At 46.8% G+C, this 17,531-nt stretch overlaps 1 protein-coding gene across 1 annotated transcript; it reads right to left on the minus strand.

Moving 5' to 3' along the window:
* Window positions 1–2,936: 2,936 nt before the first annotated feature.
* Window positions 2,937–9,969, minus strand: LOC144143217 (uncharacterized). The gene is made up of 3 exons (XM_077675004.1): window positions 9,942–9,969; window positions 4,300–4,394; window positions 2,937–3,260 (listed from the first exon to the last, which is right to left on the minus strand). The coding sequence occupies exons 1-3, from the start codon at window positions 9,967–9,969 to the stop codon at window positions 3,057–3,059; spliced, it is 327 nt and encodes a 108-aa protein (XP_077531130.1). The 3' UTR covers window positions 2,937–3,056.
* Between the last annotated feature and the right edge of the window lie 7,562 nt (window positions 9,970–17,531).

A 17,531-nucleotide genomic window follows, 5' to 3' on the forward strand; every position in this document is an offset into this window, starting at 1 on the left:
ACGCGAGATTTCTACCAGTGAAATTACCAAAAATGAGCAGTGCTGATGCAGCGCACCGATCTAACACGTGGCCAGGGCGCGAGGCAATGAAAGGCAAAAGTGAACAGTGCAACTTGGCTTTTTATGAATCCAGATAGTGGATTTTTTTGAGTCGTAATTCATCGGAAGGCATAATAACGCAATCGTCGCCTGCCTTGTGAACGAGGTACGCTTCATAGCTTTCATGCTCACGCCGACCATTATATGTTCCTGCAACACCCGTATCACGGAATCGGGGCTAGCACCCGTGGTCGTGACAGTTTACGGCAAGGTTGCTGCCAGTTTCTGTTTTAGTGTGTTTGCGTGCTTGCGCAATCGATCATTTAAACAGTGGCCGGTTTGACCAATATAGGTCTTCCCACAGGACAGCGCAACTTCGTAATCAGCACAGCACCTACAATCTACGTTTTGAATTAAAGAAGTTGCAGCTAATGAGTTGCAGAGTATACTTACAAAGACCATAGGTTCTGCTCGACGACAACAGTACACTGAAGCTGCTGACAATGTAAAAGGCAAAATGCTGGCGCATTTCTTACAATCTTCAAATACTCCTCCCTGTTTTTCTTCTTCCAAACGCTTTGCAGATCGTTTTTTGCTTTATTTAAAATTCACTTGATGTATTTTTCAAAAAAAAACTTTGCGGCTACCTCGGTGAAGCTTGGGGTATGGTGTAACTTCGTTACGCCGGGAGGTGACACCAATTTCTGTCTCCCATAATTACAATAAAATATACAAAACAGTCGATATTTAAAACAAGTTAAAAGCAGAGGCTACAATAGGACATACAAAGACAGAGATATACGCCTCCTGCGGCTAGCAAAGTAGCAGCTTCGCTGCGTTTTCTATTTGGCAAAAAGATTTATTCATTCCTGATCACACTTCATACCAGTGTGACGAACCTGACGCAACTCCAATAACAGAAAGTAAATTTAGGATGACAGCACTAAATGTAGTGGGTTAACCAAGCAGCAATTGGCTTAAAGGCAGTTTTACGTGTCAACGTTTCCAATCAATTGAGATTGCTTTCTCGGCCATAATATGTTGTACGAAAATAGGAAATGGATAGTGCGAACACCGCAGATGTACGTAAGCACAGTCACGTATCCATATCCAGATAAAGGGTGTTACAAAACACGCATAACTTAGGAGTTATGTCGTACAGGTGGGTTTTTATTCACTAAATATACCCGGAGCCGTGTATTTAGAAGTATATTTGAGGCACAATACAAAGCAGTGCAGCACAAAACCATGCCTCTTTCTGTGTGTATTCTACGTCCTGAATTGTTGAGAAAATGCAGCTAATTGCATCAAGAATTCTATTACATAAACTTCAGCATGCAACACTGGTTCTTCGCGTAATTATTACGGGTAGATACACAGGTCGGGTTATTGACCTCGTCGTTTGAGGAGCGCCCTAGCCTACGTAGCTACAGCGAACAAACTTCAAAAGAGATGAAGAAGGCATTCGCATCATAACAAGAAACATTGACAGCATTCACTGTTGTAGTTTGCCGCTTCTTGCCTAAGCGATCCTGCGTCTTTCGAGTTTATAAGTGTAGGTACGTTATCAATGCGTCGCAAGTTAAGAACCTACGTTCTGCTGATTTACTTCGCCTTTGACTTTTGTCATTTTTGGGCTACAGCGGTAGTCTACTAATTATTAGTTTTAGCGACCAGGCTATCACTGCCGTATTTTGTTACTGTAAAAATTGTGTACTTGGTAAAGCGTGCGTGTGTTCTATAACTAATAAGGGTAAATAAATGAGGCTCACAAAGACAACTCAGTTTAACTGTGGGAAACTAATAGCCGCAAATTACGCGCAAACAGTACATGGCTGCTTTGCCCGTCATAAGGTTCAATTTGGAGGTCACCGACGTTTTGCGCTAACAGCAGGACTTTAGGTTAACACAACTGTTTCGGCTGCAATATTGTCCAAGAGTTCAAAGGACAAACCGGTCCATTGTACTCCTCGAATGCCTTTATGCGAGTATCGTTTCACGTCGCATAGCCTCGCAACCACGAAGCTCGGCCAAGCCAGAGAAGCATATCTGATATATGCTGTTAGTGTAAAGAGGAAAGCATCACGTCCTTACTGTGTAAGACTCACTGTCATCGTGGTTGCGGTTGGTATCTAAGGAATTCTCGGGTCACCAAAGTCTGCTTGCGTCGTTTGGAGGGGAAAGCATGGCCATATTTACAAACAACGTTCTTTCGTTACATCTCCACACTCTAAAAACTAAAGGAGTCCCACCAATTCCCAAAGGGAATAGAAACTCTTGTCCCATATACGATTCCCTTTTCCAGCATCAGGCAACTCCCTTTTTAGCAGAATAGCCTTACCCTTCACAAGGGAGTCGCAGGCCTCTCGCGGAGAGGGGGTCGAGGTATTCTCACCGGAGTTGCGGGAACCGCGTCCGGCAATTCCCTCACCACGGATCGAATAATTCCTCCAGTCAGGGAGTTATACAATTCTCTACCAGAATCTTGCTATAACTCTGCCACCCCTCAGAATTACCTTATTCCACCAAACAGCATTTTGCAATACTTCACCAGGAAGGGTTAGCGTACTCTTTTCAGAATCATTGTATTCTTTCAACCAGAGTCCCATAATGCCTCCTCAAGGAGGGCTAGCTTACTCTTTGTCAGAACTAATGTATTCCTTTAAAGCAGGATCTATGCACTACCTGCGAGTTGCCGAACTCTACTATTCAGAGGCAGCACGATGTTACCTTTAACAAGACTACACTTTAGCATCCACAACAGCATTAGTGTCAGCCCTCTTTACTTCATGCTTACAAACTGAAATACAGTAAAATTACTTCACAAGTAAACATAGCAAGGCGTCTTTACAAAAAAAGCTGTCGTTTGTGCTTAGCCGAAAAAAAAAGACAAATCGTTTTCACACTGCATTTCATGCTTTATTTTGACATCCTCACACACGTCGCTCCACCTGTATTGCAGTTGCTGCTTTTATGACCGAAACCATTTGCTCTGTCGGTGGTAGGCCGAGCATCATCTAAAAAAGCAGACAGGTCCGCTTTGTCTTTGGGGCATACTGGATGTTGAAGGTCCAGTAGACCGCCAAAAGCAAAGCGAACCCGTCCACTATGTCCATAGCCGTCAGCTGGAGCTCTTCGAAGTGCACGGTCACGGCTCCAGATTTCTCCGCAGTTTGGCCCGAGAACAAGATCCTGGGGTAAAGGGAAGTCTCTCCTGGCTCCTGCATAAAAAGCACACAAATGCAAGTACCAGAAGAAACACAAGTAACAGTATTTTGCTCTTCCTTCCTCAGTGGACAAACCACTGTACAAAGCGATTCTCAGGAAAACGAATCGCTAGTTAGTAGTCTATACACTTAAAGCTAACAATTTAGTGACTACGCTAACGATTCATCAATGTAACATTCACAATTGTCTACTGATGAGGCAAAATGCTCCCTTTAGCAAATTTGAATTGCTGTGATAGTGATTGCTGAGCCTGATTCACAAGTACTACACTGGATTTCACTTACTCAACATACAGAAGACAAATATGCATACCAGCTTTGAGAGCAAGGCCTCTGGCTTTTCTTTCACCAGCAATGCAACTGAAAAGCCATCTGAGAAGAACGAGAGCACGGATTAATTTAAAGCATCGGGGTCCTGATCCCCTATTCAAATTTTAAACCAACAAGGTCCTCCTCCTCTTTTTTTCCAACCAACCACTTTCAGAAAAAGCAGCCAGACCAACAAGAGAACCTGCAACCTCAGGCCAACCTGCAAGTACTTGGTGCAATGGTGTTATCAAAAAGGATGGCTTGAAGACAAGCAATATTACAGCAAAACTGTCAGCCTCTCATTATTGGAATTAATCATGGGATCAGTGAACAGTAGCAAGGCCGAATCATGGAGAGTAACAAGAGGCAAGCAGAAAATAAATGCCGCACAACCGCATTCCTAATCCCCATCAATCTTGAAGCTGCACATCGAATCTTACTCGTGACCAAATAAGTTTGTTAAAAAATACTGCAGTGTTTGGCAGTTTGAAAAAGCTACAGCATTAATGCACTGCAGTGGAAGCGACACATTTTTAATCAAGCAGAAAGTTGGTTACGCAGTTATGTTATGTCTCTAATGACATTTATAATAAAACACAACTAAGGTCAGTCGATGCTAGAAAGCAAAAGTGCATGCAAATGACACCATGAAGGCTAAAAGACACATTTTTATTTACCAGATGACTATGGCAAAGTGACCAAAGATGAAGTGTTTATTACTTACAGCTGTCGGCCGCACCAGGCATCTTTGCTCTCTTTCTGCTTCCGAACGCCAGGCGATCACAATATGTTGTTTAACAGCACTATTGTAGAATAGCCCTGGAAACATCCACGGGAAACACCTTTACGTCGTAGCACCTGTAATAAGTAAAAAAAAGTTCACTATAATGCTAAATGCACGCTGCTTACTAAATACAGCACCTAGCAGCAGTTTTACCACATGTCCGCGTGAAAATATTCAGCCTAAAGTTCTATAGCTTGTCAACACTCGCTATGAAACAAAACGTACTGCAGTATTCATTTTTCAATACTACGTTTTACGGTAGCCGTTACTTGGCTCTTTCTTGAGAAAACAGTACGGAATTTCACCGAAAATGGGCTTCACTCTTATTGCAGTCGCGCAAGGTAATAAGAAAAAAGTCCAATAGACAAAGCAACACGCCAGCGGTTCCGTGAAATTTTGTTGTGGGTACTGTAGCCACATAAACAATTAATCGCGATGAAATTTCCTACCGACAACGTTTTATTAGCGTTAAGTATTGTTTTCTAACAACACGGGACCAGAGGCTACAAGGCAACGCACTACACAATGGGTTCGGAACGCACAAACGTTCACGTTCTTTTTTTTTGCAAGACATCTATGCCAACATGGAGGTTGAATTGAAACCTTGTGACCTTTGACTGCGTTATATTTTAAGGGGTAACCAAATAAAGCGACGCTACCAACCTAACTGATTGGGTAATAAACTGGTTACGGTGTTGCTGTCGCCGTCGCTCACTTCTGCCTCGTCAGACGCGCCAGATGGGAACGGAACCGACGGATAAGCCCGGCGGCAGTGTAATTACCTTGTCGCTCGACAATATATTTACGTTGCTCAAGAAGATAATGAAACGAAAGCCAATTTATAGCTAGCGCTGGACACATGTACGATTAGTACACGCGATTCGCATGCGACTGATCGTTACGATTGATCGTTAGGGCCTGTTTTGGGTCGTTCGCTGGTCCGAGGAGGCTCACGACGTGCGACTGGCAAGCCAGATGCAGTCGTGCCGTCATTGCGATCGAGAGTCCGCTGAGCCCCAACCGCCCGCAACAGGCTTGCGTTGCTCGGGTCGGCTCGGGTGTTGGAAACTTAGGCTTAGCATTCTGGCGGACATTTGATCGCCGCTATCTGTGCAACTGCGGATGACAATCCGTAACACAACTTTTCACCACACTATCATCCTTTTTCTCGCATGTGAAACTTTATTTGGGCTATAACGGCCGTTTGAGCGATCGGTGACCAAGACATCTGCGTAGCCTGTTTGGATGCTTCCGCGCAGGTATCGCCATCTCTCGACCGCTCGGCGCACCGCGCGCCGCGGCATACACAGCCGGTCAGCGCAGGCTTGCATAGCGGCAGATATCTGATCGCCGCTTTTAAAATAAGCCCTGACAACAATCCCTAGCACAATTTTTCACCACATTAACACCTACTTTTTCGCATGTGGAACTTCTTCTTAGCGAACAGATTGATTCGGGAGAGCAGCGACAAGCGGTTGCTACCGTGGTCTGCGCCGGTTCGAGCCGCTGAGTGTGTCGAGCTGGCAGGCGCGGCCGGCGTGAGCGCGGACTGTTCCCGAAGGCAGAAAACGCTTCAAGATTGCTTGCTTTATCAATTTCTTGCGAAAAAACGCGCGGAATCTGCAAATTCAGCTCAGCGATCGTCGTAGTTGACCATAAAGCAAAAACAGTGGGCGGAGCGACGCCGACGACACATCGCATGCGCGCATCGGGCCATGTGTCTCAAATTCACGCGTACGGCTACTCGTGGCGACAGTCGTAACGATCAGTCGCATGCGAATTGCGTGTACCAATCGTACATGTGTCCAGTGCCTAAAGAAGCCAGCTTAATAAATCCGCAACTCTTATACTGCACACGAGTCTTGTTTCAACGCATGCTGAACGTCGTGAACCCGCGATGGGAGCACGGCCGCTTGTTCGAAAAACACAAAGCCGGAAAAAGGATAGCTAGAACTGGTGTCACACAAATGAAAGCACATGTATGTGACCACTTAATTCTTCGCAAGAACCAACAAGGCTAAGCAGCACTCACGAGCGCCAGTTGTTATAAATAAAGCTGAAGTTTTGGCGGGAACGAGCGCGAGCTCGATCCCGTACTGCGCAAGAAAAACTGAAATGGTGACTTACGTTTTCAGCGGCGGCCGCAGCAGCCAAACGATGTTATTCCACCAGTCAGGTATACTTCAAACACAGCCACCGACACCAAAACGCACCTCACAGACACGTACAGGAGTACTACGGCGGTTTCAATGCCACAAAAGAGACGGAGACATCGGAGAGACGCGTCCGTGCGCCAGCCCCGCCGCGATGAAAAGACCGCGCAAAGGTACAACGCTCAAGTAGTCCGACGGACACCGTTGCGTTAGAACACACAAATGACCCATTCCTAGAGGACGTGTAACACTACCTCACACGCTCTTTTGAATACGCTGCACTTTATTTTAAGTACGCTTTGTTTCATGGCCCGGCGCTGTGGCTGTTTAGGTAACTACTTTTTCATACGATTTCAAAGAGTTCGCGTCCGCCATAGAGGTGTCTGCCTTTTTGCACACCTGAAAGCGTGCAGCTGAAGTTGATAGAGTCGATATACTGTTCTATTCTCTCTCGCGGAGGATATACGAACTCCATCGATGCGAGACAGAGTCGGTACGCTGTTCTATTCTCTCCCGCGAAAGGGGTACAACCGCCGCTTAGCTCCATCAAGAGCGGGGAGAGTTCGCCAGCAGTTTTATTCTGGTTTCCTAGTAGAGTGAACACGCCATCTAACGCCACGCGAGGTGCGGACGGTGTCAAACGACCCTGGCAGGAATAGGAACGCTGTTTGATTCTTCAACTACTCCCCACATTTCTTAGAGTGCATTGTATCTGTTATCTTTCGCATCTTTGACTTTTAGAGCAAAATACTTCTGCAGGCTTTCTTACTGCTGTGCCGTGTTTGCATATTTTTTTCACTACCGACTGTGCAAATTTTGCCCCAAAGTAATGTTGCAGCCAAACTACTGACATACGTAACAGCTTCAAAAAAAAAACCGACTTCTGTATGGCAGTTCTAATAACTGGCAGGGATTTTTATTTTCTACGGGGTTACGGGGGTGCTGTAACAGGCGTGGATCAGTGCACGTATGGTTCCGTGTCGCTCTCTGCATAAAATGCCGTAAATGCCGTTTTAAATGTGATTCCACTACCGTTTTTGGTTCATTATCCACTAATCATCTAAGTACTCCATTCAGAACATTAAACGGTGGCTGTTTCGGCAACAGAAGATATTCGCCAGGTAGCGGGGTACGACTACTTACGAGTACGGCTGCCCTTCCACAGCGCCGCCGGTATTGAGGTAACGATGGGGCGCCGTGCCCATGGATTTCGGCTCGCCAGCCAAGACGAATTCTATCACCCGCAGCGAGTGTGAAGAATGGCAAACGCAACGACAGATTACCTGCAAGATCTATGAAAGAAAGAGCGATAAAAACCTTTATTGGCACCACCGGCCTAGAAGGTCACCATGGCCGCCCGAAGGGCCGTCACCACGGCTTGACCAGTGGGCGCTGAGAGTCTTCATCCAAGCGGCCCAGGGCCTCCGTCCAGTGGTAAGGGGAAGTTATTGTGGGGTGGGGGCCAGAGGGGCATGCCCACACATGGTGTTGCACTGTGGATTTAGCGCCACGATGTGGGCAGAGCGGAGAAAGGTAGCCGGATGGGTAAACGTGATTAAGGAGGGCTCGGTTGGGGAGCGGTTTCGTTTGGAGGAGGCGCCACAGCGGTGCCTCCGAGGGGGGATGGATGTTTGAGCCGGGGGCAACTTGTAGCGGGAGAGGCGTTAGTAGTCAGTTACCTGCCTATAGGTGGTAAAGGTTTCTACGGCGGAGTAAACTCCTTGACGGGAAGTGGTATCGTCTGGCGCACGGGTAACGAGTGCTCGCGCCGCCTTATGAGCCCCCTCCACGCCGTCTAAACACGTGTGTGCCAGTAACCAGAGGAGCTCCATAGGATGCTGGGGGGTTACATTTTGAAGCATAAATTTGCAGGCTAGCGCGGAAATAGTACCGCTAGCAAAATGTTTGATGGCCAAGGTGTGCACAGATGCTGCAACGGCAAACCCCGAAGAACGAACACCAGAAAGATCAACCCTCGTCGAGTTACCCTTAACATGCCAGGATCCCTTGAACACCAATCAACACCACTCTCCGCCAAATCAACACCACACCCAAACCAACCCTCGGGAGCAGACAGAACCACACATCGTAGAGCCACGCTCCCACCTGTCTACCTCAAACGGACCAAGGATGCATCAGCCAGGACCCTCCCGCCAGCCAACCAACCTATCACAGGTGAGCGGCCTAAGGGACTCTTATGCAGTGGTCACTCAACAACCCCCCATCCCATCAGCCCCCTACTCCCAACTTCCCCCTTGTGTACTGCAAGAAATGCAGGCTATGCCCGCCGAGCTCACGGCAATGAGAGCTGAAGACGATTCCCTACCACAAACCCTAGCCCAACTTCGCACTGCCCAGCCCAATGCAGAACCCCCTCCAAAACGAAAGGCCCAATACCCCCCTAAGCACTCTGCAAATACGACCCCCTGGGAAGACAGGCTCACGCGTATGTAGCGGCTTCATATAAAGCAAGCTCAACTTATCTAAAGCCTCTTGCAGAGCCAACCTACAATACAGTCTCACATGGAGTTCATAAAACAAAAGGTGTTCATCTTGCATGCCACAGCTCCACAAACGAATGCCCTTCCACCTCTCACTGCTCCTACTTTTGACATAACTGATAATGGCTCGCCGTAAAAGACTTTGGTTTGGCAGTGGAACTGTCGTGGTTTTGGCAGAAATAGGGCCCCCTGGTCAGCCGTCTTGAGTCCCCAAAAAGAACAACCACACATCATCACCATACAAGACCCCACCGGTCCAGCAAAGTGTTGTGGTTATACCACTTATCAACACCCCAACGACACAGCCATTCTCGTACAGCGCAACATCTCAGCACAATGGGCCAGCCTTGTTGACAGCCCTATCTCTCACGTCTTCTGAACCATTTTCCCCGCCAACAGCACTCAACCACCAATTTACATACTCAACATCTATAGTAAACCCTCCGAACATCATCACAACTTCAAACCCCTCTTTGTAGCCGACAAAGACCATGCTGCGCAGCACCCCCACATTATTACTGGAGAATTCAACGTTCCCCACAAGGCCTGGGGCTATCCACGCGATACTAAGAAAGGAAGGCACCTATGAGAGTTCTTCCAAACTCAGCATTTCACTCTAGAGACACCTCCTGATCCGACAACCCGAGAAAAAAATAGCATCAAAAGGGACACTACACCGGTAATCACGATTACCTATCACACAGGGCCAACCACCTGGCCGTGTCTAGACCATACACTAGGCAGCGATCACCGCAATATACAGGTACAAGCTTTTAACCAACCTCCTAACCCCCAACGCAAAGTTCAAACTCATATAAGCGATTGGGGTGCGCTCCGGGAATGTCGTGCTTCTGCTAACTCCAGTGACCCAACACTTACACCCCTAGCACAGTACACACAACAACTTCTCCACGATGTTCACACACACCAACGTCCTCTAGGCCCAGCCATACCATCTCCCCGTGTAGACGCCAGGCTACAGTACATGTGGGAAGCTCTTGGCAGCCTTAAACGTCGTTGGCGTAAGCAAGGTTATAACCGGCTACTCAAAATCCGCGTTGCCCTTCTTGTAAAGGCTATAGAAGCCCACTCCCAAACACTAGTCCAGGCAGCCTGGGACAATGTATGTAACAGCATTCGAAACGGCCTCCGTATGAAGCGCACGTGGGCTCTCCTAAGACACCTGATGGATCCCACTTCCTCACGAAGTATCTAATCTACTCGTATAACCAAACTAGCCCGCCAGTTAACCGATTTCTATCCCACCTGGCCCCATGCACTAGCCCAACAGTTCGTCCCAGCAAGCTCATCTGAGCCACTGCCTCAAAACACCGGCCCCCCGAACGAACCCATCGATCGACCAATCCTGGAAGCGGAAGTGAGGGCAGTCCTACATGACCTCCGACGGCAGTGAGCTCCCGGTGGTGACCGCATTACAAATAAAATGCTCTACGAAAGAAAGAAGACCATCGAAAAAGAAACGAAGAAGCAACGTTATGAAGGATGTTCGTATGACGGGCCGTGTGCACAACGCACACACCCGCCGACGATGATCACGACAGATCCACCACTAGGTAGGTTCGGAACCTAGAAAGCTGGCCCAGACCACATTTCCCATCGATCCGCAGGTCTATCGCTCGGTAACTAACGTCCGAAAGGCGGTTTTTTATTATGTGATCCATGCCACGGCACGGCACTCCACGATAGAGGAATATGCAACATGTAAACCAACGCCCAGTCCAACATTGTTACAATTATGACATACGACGACATTCATGCCAATAGCCTGTGCAAGGTAAGCACCCATGAACTTAAAGACGGACTACCATTTGAGGTTAAAATATGTCACCTTTATGGTCATATTGTCTTAAGGGTCGTCATCACTATGGACCCTAACCATACCAACGAGATACTTTGGGGCACGCTGCAATGTGAAACTGCAAATGTGCTCGAGGCAAGGCAGATAGGCAATAGCGGAAGGGCGCTCCTCACGTTTGATTCACCCGTATTACAGAAGCACATGGAATACTACAGCGAATTATGCAAGGTTGCACCTTATCTTGCACGTATTCTGAAAGGCTACAGTTGCATTTCAGAAGGTCATATGCGGAAGTACTGCCCCAATGACAAAATACGCAGTCGGTGTGGCGCCCGTCACAAGAAAAAATAATGTGAAAAACACACCAAGCACTGAGTCACGTGTAAGAAGACGGGTTACCTAGCGATAGAAGCTACTTTCCCAGAGTGTAGAAACTTCACGGAAAATCCTCGCTGCACCGATGATGATGATCTTATCGGTGGCTGTCATCTCACGAGAGCAGCTCAGGCTCGAGTTGCTTCGTCTTCCTCTCATCCGCCATGTTGTAAAATACAACACAATCGCGTAACCAGGACGTCTCGGCCCTTGGTCCTTTTATTCAAGATTTTGATGCCGAAACCCGAGAAGAAGGCCCGCTGCGATTCGGAGGCATCCGAACTTTGCCTTATTACAAGGAGGACCCCTCGATACCGATGACTGACCTTGGTGATGGCCAGGTCGACGGTCCTACCCGAAGCCGAACAACGCGATTGACGGATCAGACAATGATGACTCCTCATCTGCGACGATTTTCCCCATGACCTCTGGCAGCTATATTCTAAACGGTGAGGAGAACTCCACTGCTCAACACGCAATAGAAGATTCAGACCTTATATGCGCATACGGAGTATTCCTCTGTCTATGACGCTGCTTCAGGAACTAAACGCACAGAGAGAGCAAAAGCGTTTGATTACTCGAAGGCTATGCAGATACGCGAAAGCAGCACTAGAAGTCTATGTAATGACCAGTGATGTGGACGAGGTGGTGAAGAGTTGTCTGCACGAGTTACGCCAAACTGAAGTACAACTGAGAACATTAAACGTGGAATTCGAACCGCTCATCGACATTGACAACCTATATGAAGAATGTGCTACAAATATTGACTATGAAGACAAAATTAGGCATGTAATGATTCAATTATACTACCGATTCAAAGACAAAATATGTTAAACCAATGACCAGTGCCAGATAAATATAAAGTTGCCTTCCGCCACAAGCTTCAGTAAGTTTTTTAGAATGACTGAACTGCTCTGCGACGCATGCTGTTTGAATGACCCCGAGGGACAAACCATCTTACAAGAAACTTCGCCTCCGTCACATTTATTATATCAAACCGAATGGGAAAATCAGACCACTTTTTGGGCGATGCCTGACATCCCATCAAAACATTCGTTACTATCGTGTTTGAAGAATGGCCCCAGATGACCAAGAAAAAGTAAGCTGCTTGTCAGAGGCTGTACGATGACAGAAGATACCCATACCGTGTATCTTGAGCATAAAGACACCGATGCTACTGCTGAGAAGTTGAAACGGCAAGACCCTAGGCGCCACAGAAAGTGTGTCCCAAGACCGAGCGATCCATGGCCGGTTTTTGGCATGTCCGGCCAGCATCCAGGTTCTGGGAGCCACTGATCATAAGATGAGCAGCCAACATTCAGCAACCAGCGCTTCGGTGTTTCTCCGGCCGCCCGTGTTCAGACGCACAATGACAGCTACCCGGCTGCGAGATATTGGCCGGGTGTTGAGAAAGAGAACGGCCGATGTACGGCTTTAGGGCATCCGTCTTTTCCTCGGGAAGCGGTGTTCAGCCGAAGCACGGCAAGCGACCGGCCGCAGAATATCCGTATTTTTGTGGCTCTTGGTGTTCGAAAGAAGACCGACCCGAGCGCGTCAGGCGACAGAATATTCGTTTTCTTCGGGCAACCGGTGTTATACAGGAAACCGGCCGACGCACGGCACCAGAATGTACATTCTTTTTGTACCATTACCAGAATGTACCAGAATGAACGAGTTTTTCCAGCCTTTGTACCAGTTTTTGTACCAGAATGCACCAGTTTTTCCCTGCGTTCAAAATGTTCGCGCACCACTGTATAGTTTACAGGACTATAGCGGATGAACGTGATTCCGTATACCTGCAGCATGATTCTAATTTAAAATTATCCAGGTGTGCTAATTCAGAAAAGTCGTTGAATGTTAAAAAGTGTGTTAACGTCACCTCTACAAGAGAGCCTTCATTCCAATTGAATACGTATACCGTAAATTACACTGCTTTATGAACGGCCCGGAAATATAAATAAGCAGGAGTTTATTTAACGAGAGGTTAGAGGGTAAATAGGCACGTTCACAACCCAAAAGTTACGGCTGCACGTGTTTTTGGCTTTCCGAGATACAATTTTAGGGAACCTCCATATACCTTAAAAGAACAATCGTATTTTACTCAAGTGCGCCCAATGTTGGAGTACGCATGTGATTTCTGATATCCCTAAACCAAAGAGCTGTTTGATACGCTCGAAAATATACAGATAGGGCAGTGCGATCCGTATTAGGTAATTGGCACTGTCAACTTAGCATCAGGGAGAGTAAAGGTAAACTTGAAGGGTAAGACGGGAAAGATCAGAGACGAAACCTCAGGTTGAAATTTTTTCGTAACATCTGTCATTCGAAAACTGGAATAGAAGGGGAGAAGTATATAGAAGCGCCATTTTACATATCCCAAAGTGGGACCGCTAGCTCAAAGCAAATTATTAACTTTCTCTTAAAGGTGACGCTTTGCGCAATTAATTGTATTTTAGATCAATACGACAGTGTAATTATGATCCACGTATGATTGCACCAACTGTTTATAATGACGATTTTCACCGCGCTTTGTAGAAATATCTGGTTATTTGGTCTCATATTTGATGCTTGGTGTTATGTATCTCCCTGCTGTAATGCCTGCAAAGGCAAGCAGGTATTCAATAAATAAATAAATCAATAAATCAATAAATAAATAAATACATAAATAAATAAAAATAATAAATAAATAAATGAATAAATGAATACACTTGCAGAGCCGCAAGTTCGCCTCCGACGGGTTGAGAACCTTACTGATTCGAACTTGACTAATGAAATATTTATTGTTTTATTCGTTGCAGTATGGAAGGTTTGCTGTTTTAATACTACCATTGCTATGTTATTGATAATAAACAAATTATGAAACTAGTCTTACGCCTTTTCTTGCGTGAACATAGAGGGATACAACTGCAGCCACCTGAAGCAAGGCGTCATTCGCAACGCGTCGAGAATTTTTTTACCGTAGTACGACATTTGAGGAAAATTAAGTTATTTTGGGCTATTTAGTGGTGTGCACGTAACTCATGAAAACAACATCAAAATAGATTGAAAATGAAAGCACTTGTTCGAACTCTCCTAGGATCAGCCCTGTGAAAGATCATCAAAAAAGTTGATCGAGTAAAAACTTTCTTTGCAAGAAGAATGGGCAAACACTGGACGTACTTTTTGTGTGAAGGCATTTATGTTGAGTGCTCCTTAGTTTTTGTCGAATGACAAAACGCTTCGTAAAAGCATTCGCGCCAGTTTTATCTACAACAAAACTGGTCAAGCAACTGTTGTCAAAATAGTTGATTTAGGCAGACCATGAAAGTGCTCAGGAAGGTTTATCACGATGAAACTCTTAACACGACGAAACCATTTAGCACGACGAAACTCTGGTCTGCCATTGACGAAAGCAACAGCAAGAGCACCCCCGCCCGGAATGCGATCACGTTTAAGATGCTTCGAAACATCAGCGAACCGGCTGCCGTCGGGATACTGGGGAACATCAGCGAAACCTGTGTGAGCTCGCGGCTGCCGAAAGAGTAGAAAGATTCTTAGGTGCAATTTATCTCAAAACCCGACAAAGTGCTCACAATCGACAATATGCACCCAATCTCCCTCACGGCGTGCGTGGGGAAGGTGATCAAACCTAAGGTCTCTCATAGACTTCAAAACACTTGGAACAAACGAACCAAATGCCTGAGACGATGTGTAGCGAAAGGCGTTCCCCAATTCCCGTGCATGGTGGTATAATCATCATCATCATGTAAATAAAATTCATTGTTCCCTCTGCACTTTCCGGTGCTGGCCATGTGGTTTCCTGCAACATTGGTACAAGAACCCCGGGACAGATATCCATCAACGATTCGGAAGTTTCCAACCTTGGTTTCAGCAACGGTGGGAGTCGGAGACCCGACCGATGCCGATACACGTGCCTAAATACTGAAGGGTTCATGATAAGTGTGGACCAAACCGGATGCTCAATACTTGCAGTTGAATCAGGGTGAGAGTACCAAGAACCGCATCTTCCCTTTTGGAAAACATGATTTCTGACGCTGAATAGTATGAGAGTTTATCGAAGCTTCGTGGTTTCAATGGCTCTAACCTAAATTGACTTGCACGCCGTGCCTTAATACATAAATTTCCTGACGAAGTCATTGCCGCCGTGAACTGCCCAAAGCCCAGTGACCTAGAACTCAAAAGATTTATTTGCCGCCTCCAAGAACACGAAGGCAAGCTAAAATGCTTGGACAAAGACCTTCAGCCGCATATATGCAATGAAAGTCTCATCGAAGAATTAACCACATGCGTTGAATGGGGAGGGAATATTATTGACAGAAGAACGAGACTACGATATGGTTGAAAACAAAGAATGAGAAAAAATCTCAGCGTGTACAAGGTGCCTTATACCACATCTTCATTATCCTGTCGTAACGAAGTCTATGGAGGCACTGGTAGATTATCGAGCTCAATATCATTGAATTATGAATTTGGACCCCCGATTTTGTGTTGAAAGGTCAAGGGACAGCTTCAAAACAACGAAGCCTCAACCTGTTCATCAGCAGCACTAAGAGAATACGCCCAATGACGGTGACCAACTGAAGCACGAGCCAACTTCACCAGTCCTCGACCAGGAGCCGGCCACACAGGACACGACTTACAACGAGCTTCAACCTGCACTTAGCAAACGCAGGGCCAACGCGAAGACCGGCCTAAATAACCAGCCTCATATCCTGGGCCTCCACAAGAAGCCATGTGCGACAAGTAGGCCTTCTCGTATACGCTTTAACTACTTGACAGTCGAACTAAGTAATCGCACCAAGGACTGGGAAATGTACGAAGGTGGAAAGCGTAGGAGACCACAGAAGCATTTGATTAGCCGCAGCAAGCATACGTACCCACGGAATCGACAGAAAAATTGTCTGTTCTGCAAACACACAAGAGCAGAAACTGACAGTGAAACAAACAGGCATTATCTACACAAATTTAATTATAGATGGCTTGAACTGGTTCTGGAGCAAATCGTTGAACCTCATCGGAACCCTACTTTCGTCAAACTGAGGTTTCTGTCTGCAACTCAGTAGCCGTACACAAGTCTGCCTGTCGGAAACGTTATCGCTGCTACGAACTTCGTTGGAAGAGTAAGCTGTCTCCTAAATAACTCAACGAACTTAGAAAGTGACCATGCCAGTGAAATGGACTTCAGGGATGGTACAACTTTTTTACTCACTCCGTCGGGGTGGGAAGGATGTTGTGAAACAAGTTCCTTGATTCCCCCACATCGTGACGTGATTATCATCATCAAGTAAACAGAATTCATGGTTTTCTCTGCACGTCCCCGCCCTTTGTTTTCTGGTTCCCCACAACACCGTGTTTGGGTTGAGACAACCCCTGGGCACACAGGACATCCTGACCAAACTGCAAGAAATAGTCGTCAAGAAGGCAACGACGAACGCGCCACGGGGGATACCAGTCCTAGACCTAGAATGGGTCTTCGACAACGTGTCTCACGCGAGTGTGCTCTAAAATCTAAACAACACGAAATGAGTTTCGAAGTCCTTCGGCTACATCTTGGACTTCTTAACGACAAGAGCAGTGAGCATCAAGATAGCAAAAAAGAGAAGTCGGCATAGAGGCACCTGTTATGGGTCGGTCTTGTCGCCCCTACTCTTCAATCTGGCCCTCCGGCCCCTGTCTAATGTACACAGGCAAATCGAAGGCGTGGACCATGCCTTCTACGCCGAAGCTATTCCGGCAATGACTAACCGAGCCGGGTGTGATGCCTGGATGGATGATACCTTCGAGAGGCCGGCAACGATGACACACGAATATGCTAGGACCTGTGGGCTGAGTTGCGCTCTCCAGAAATAGGAGCTGCTGGTGTTCCAGCCCGGAAGACCCAAAAAGAAAATGCCGCCGAACGTGACTATCGTTATCAAAAGCATGGCCTGCAAACCGACCCAAGATATCAGAACCCTCAGTTTGCTGCTTCAAAGCAATGGACCAGCGTACGCGGCTGTCACGAGCAAGAACACCTCGGACCAATATTAAGCATGCTCTGGAGGGTCCCTAACCGTAACAGAAGCCTAAAAAACGACGACGCAATGCGCCTAGTGCGGGCATTCGTCGTGAAGCAGGTGACTTTGTCTACCGCGTACCTCATCTAACGAAGGCAAACAGAGACACGCTGCAAGCAGTCCTTCGTAAAGCAACCAAAAAGGCAATGGCCATGCCGATCTACTTGTCCGCGCAGAAACCGCTGGGCATGGGCATCGACAACACCTGGTAGACAGGCTGATCGAAGGTCACCTGTCAAACCAAAGGATATGGCTAAGCCAAATGCAG

Source organism: Haemaphysalis longicornis, unplaced genomic scaffold (genome assembly GCF_048455015.1).
Source record: "Haemaphysalis longicornis isolate Haplotype H1 unplaced genomic scaffold, Haemaphysalis longicornis Haplotype H1 scaffold_6, whole genome shotgun sequence".
NCBI classification, from domain to species: domain Eukaryota; kingdom Metazoa; phylum Arthropoda; class Arachnida; order Ixodida; family Ixodidae; genus Haemaphysalis; species Haemaphysalis longicornis.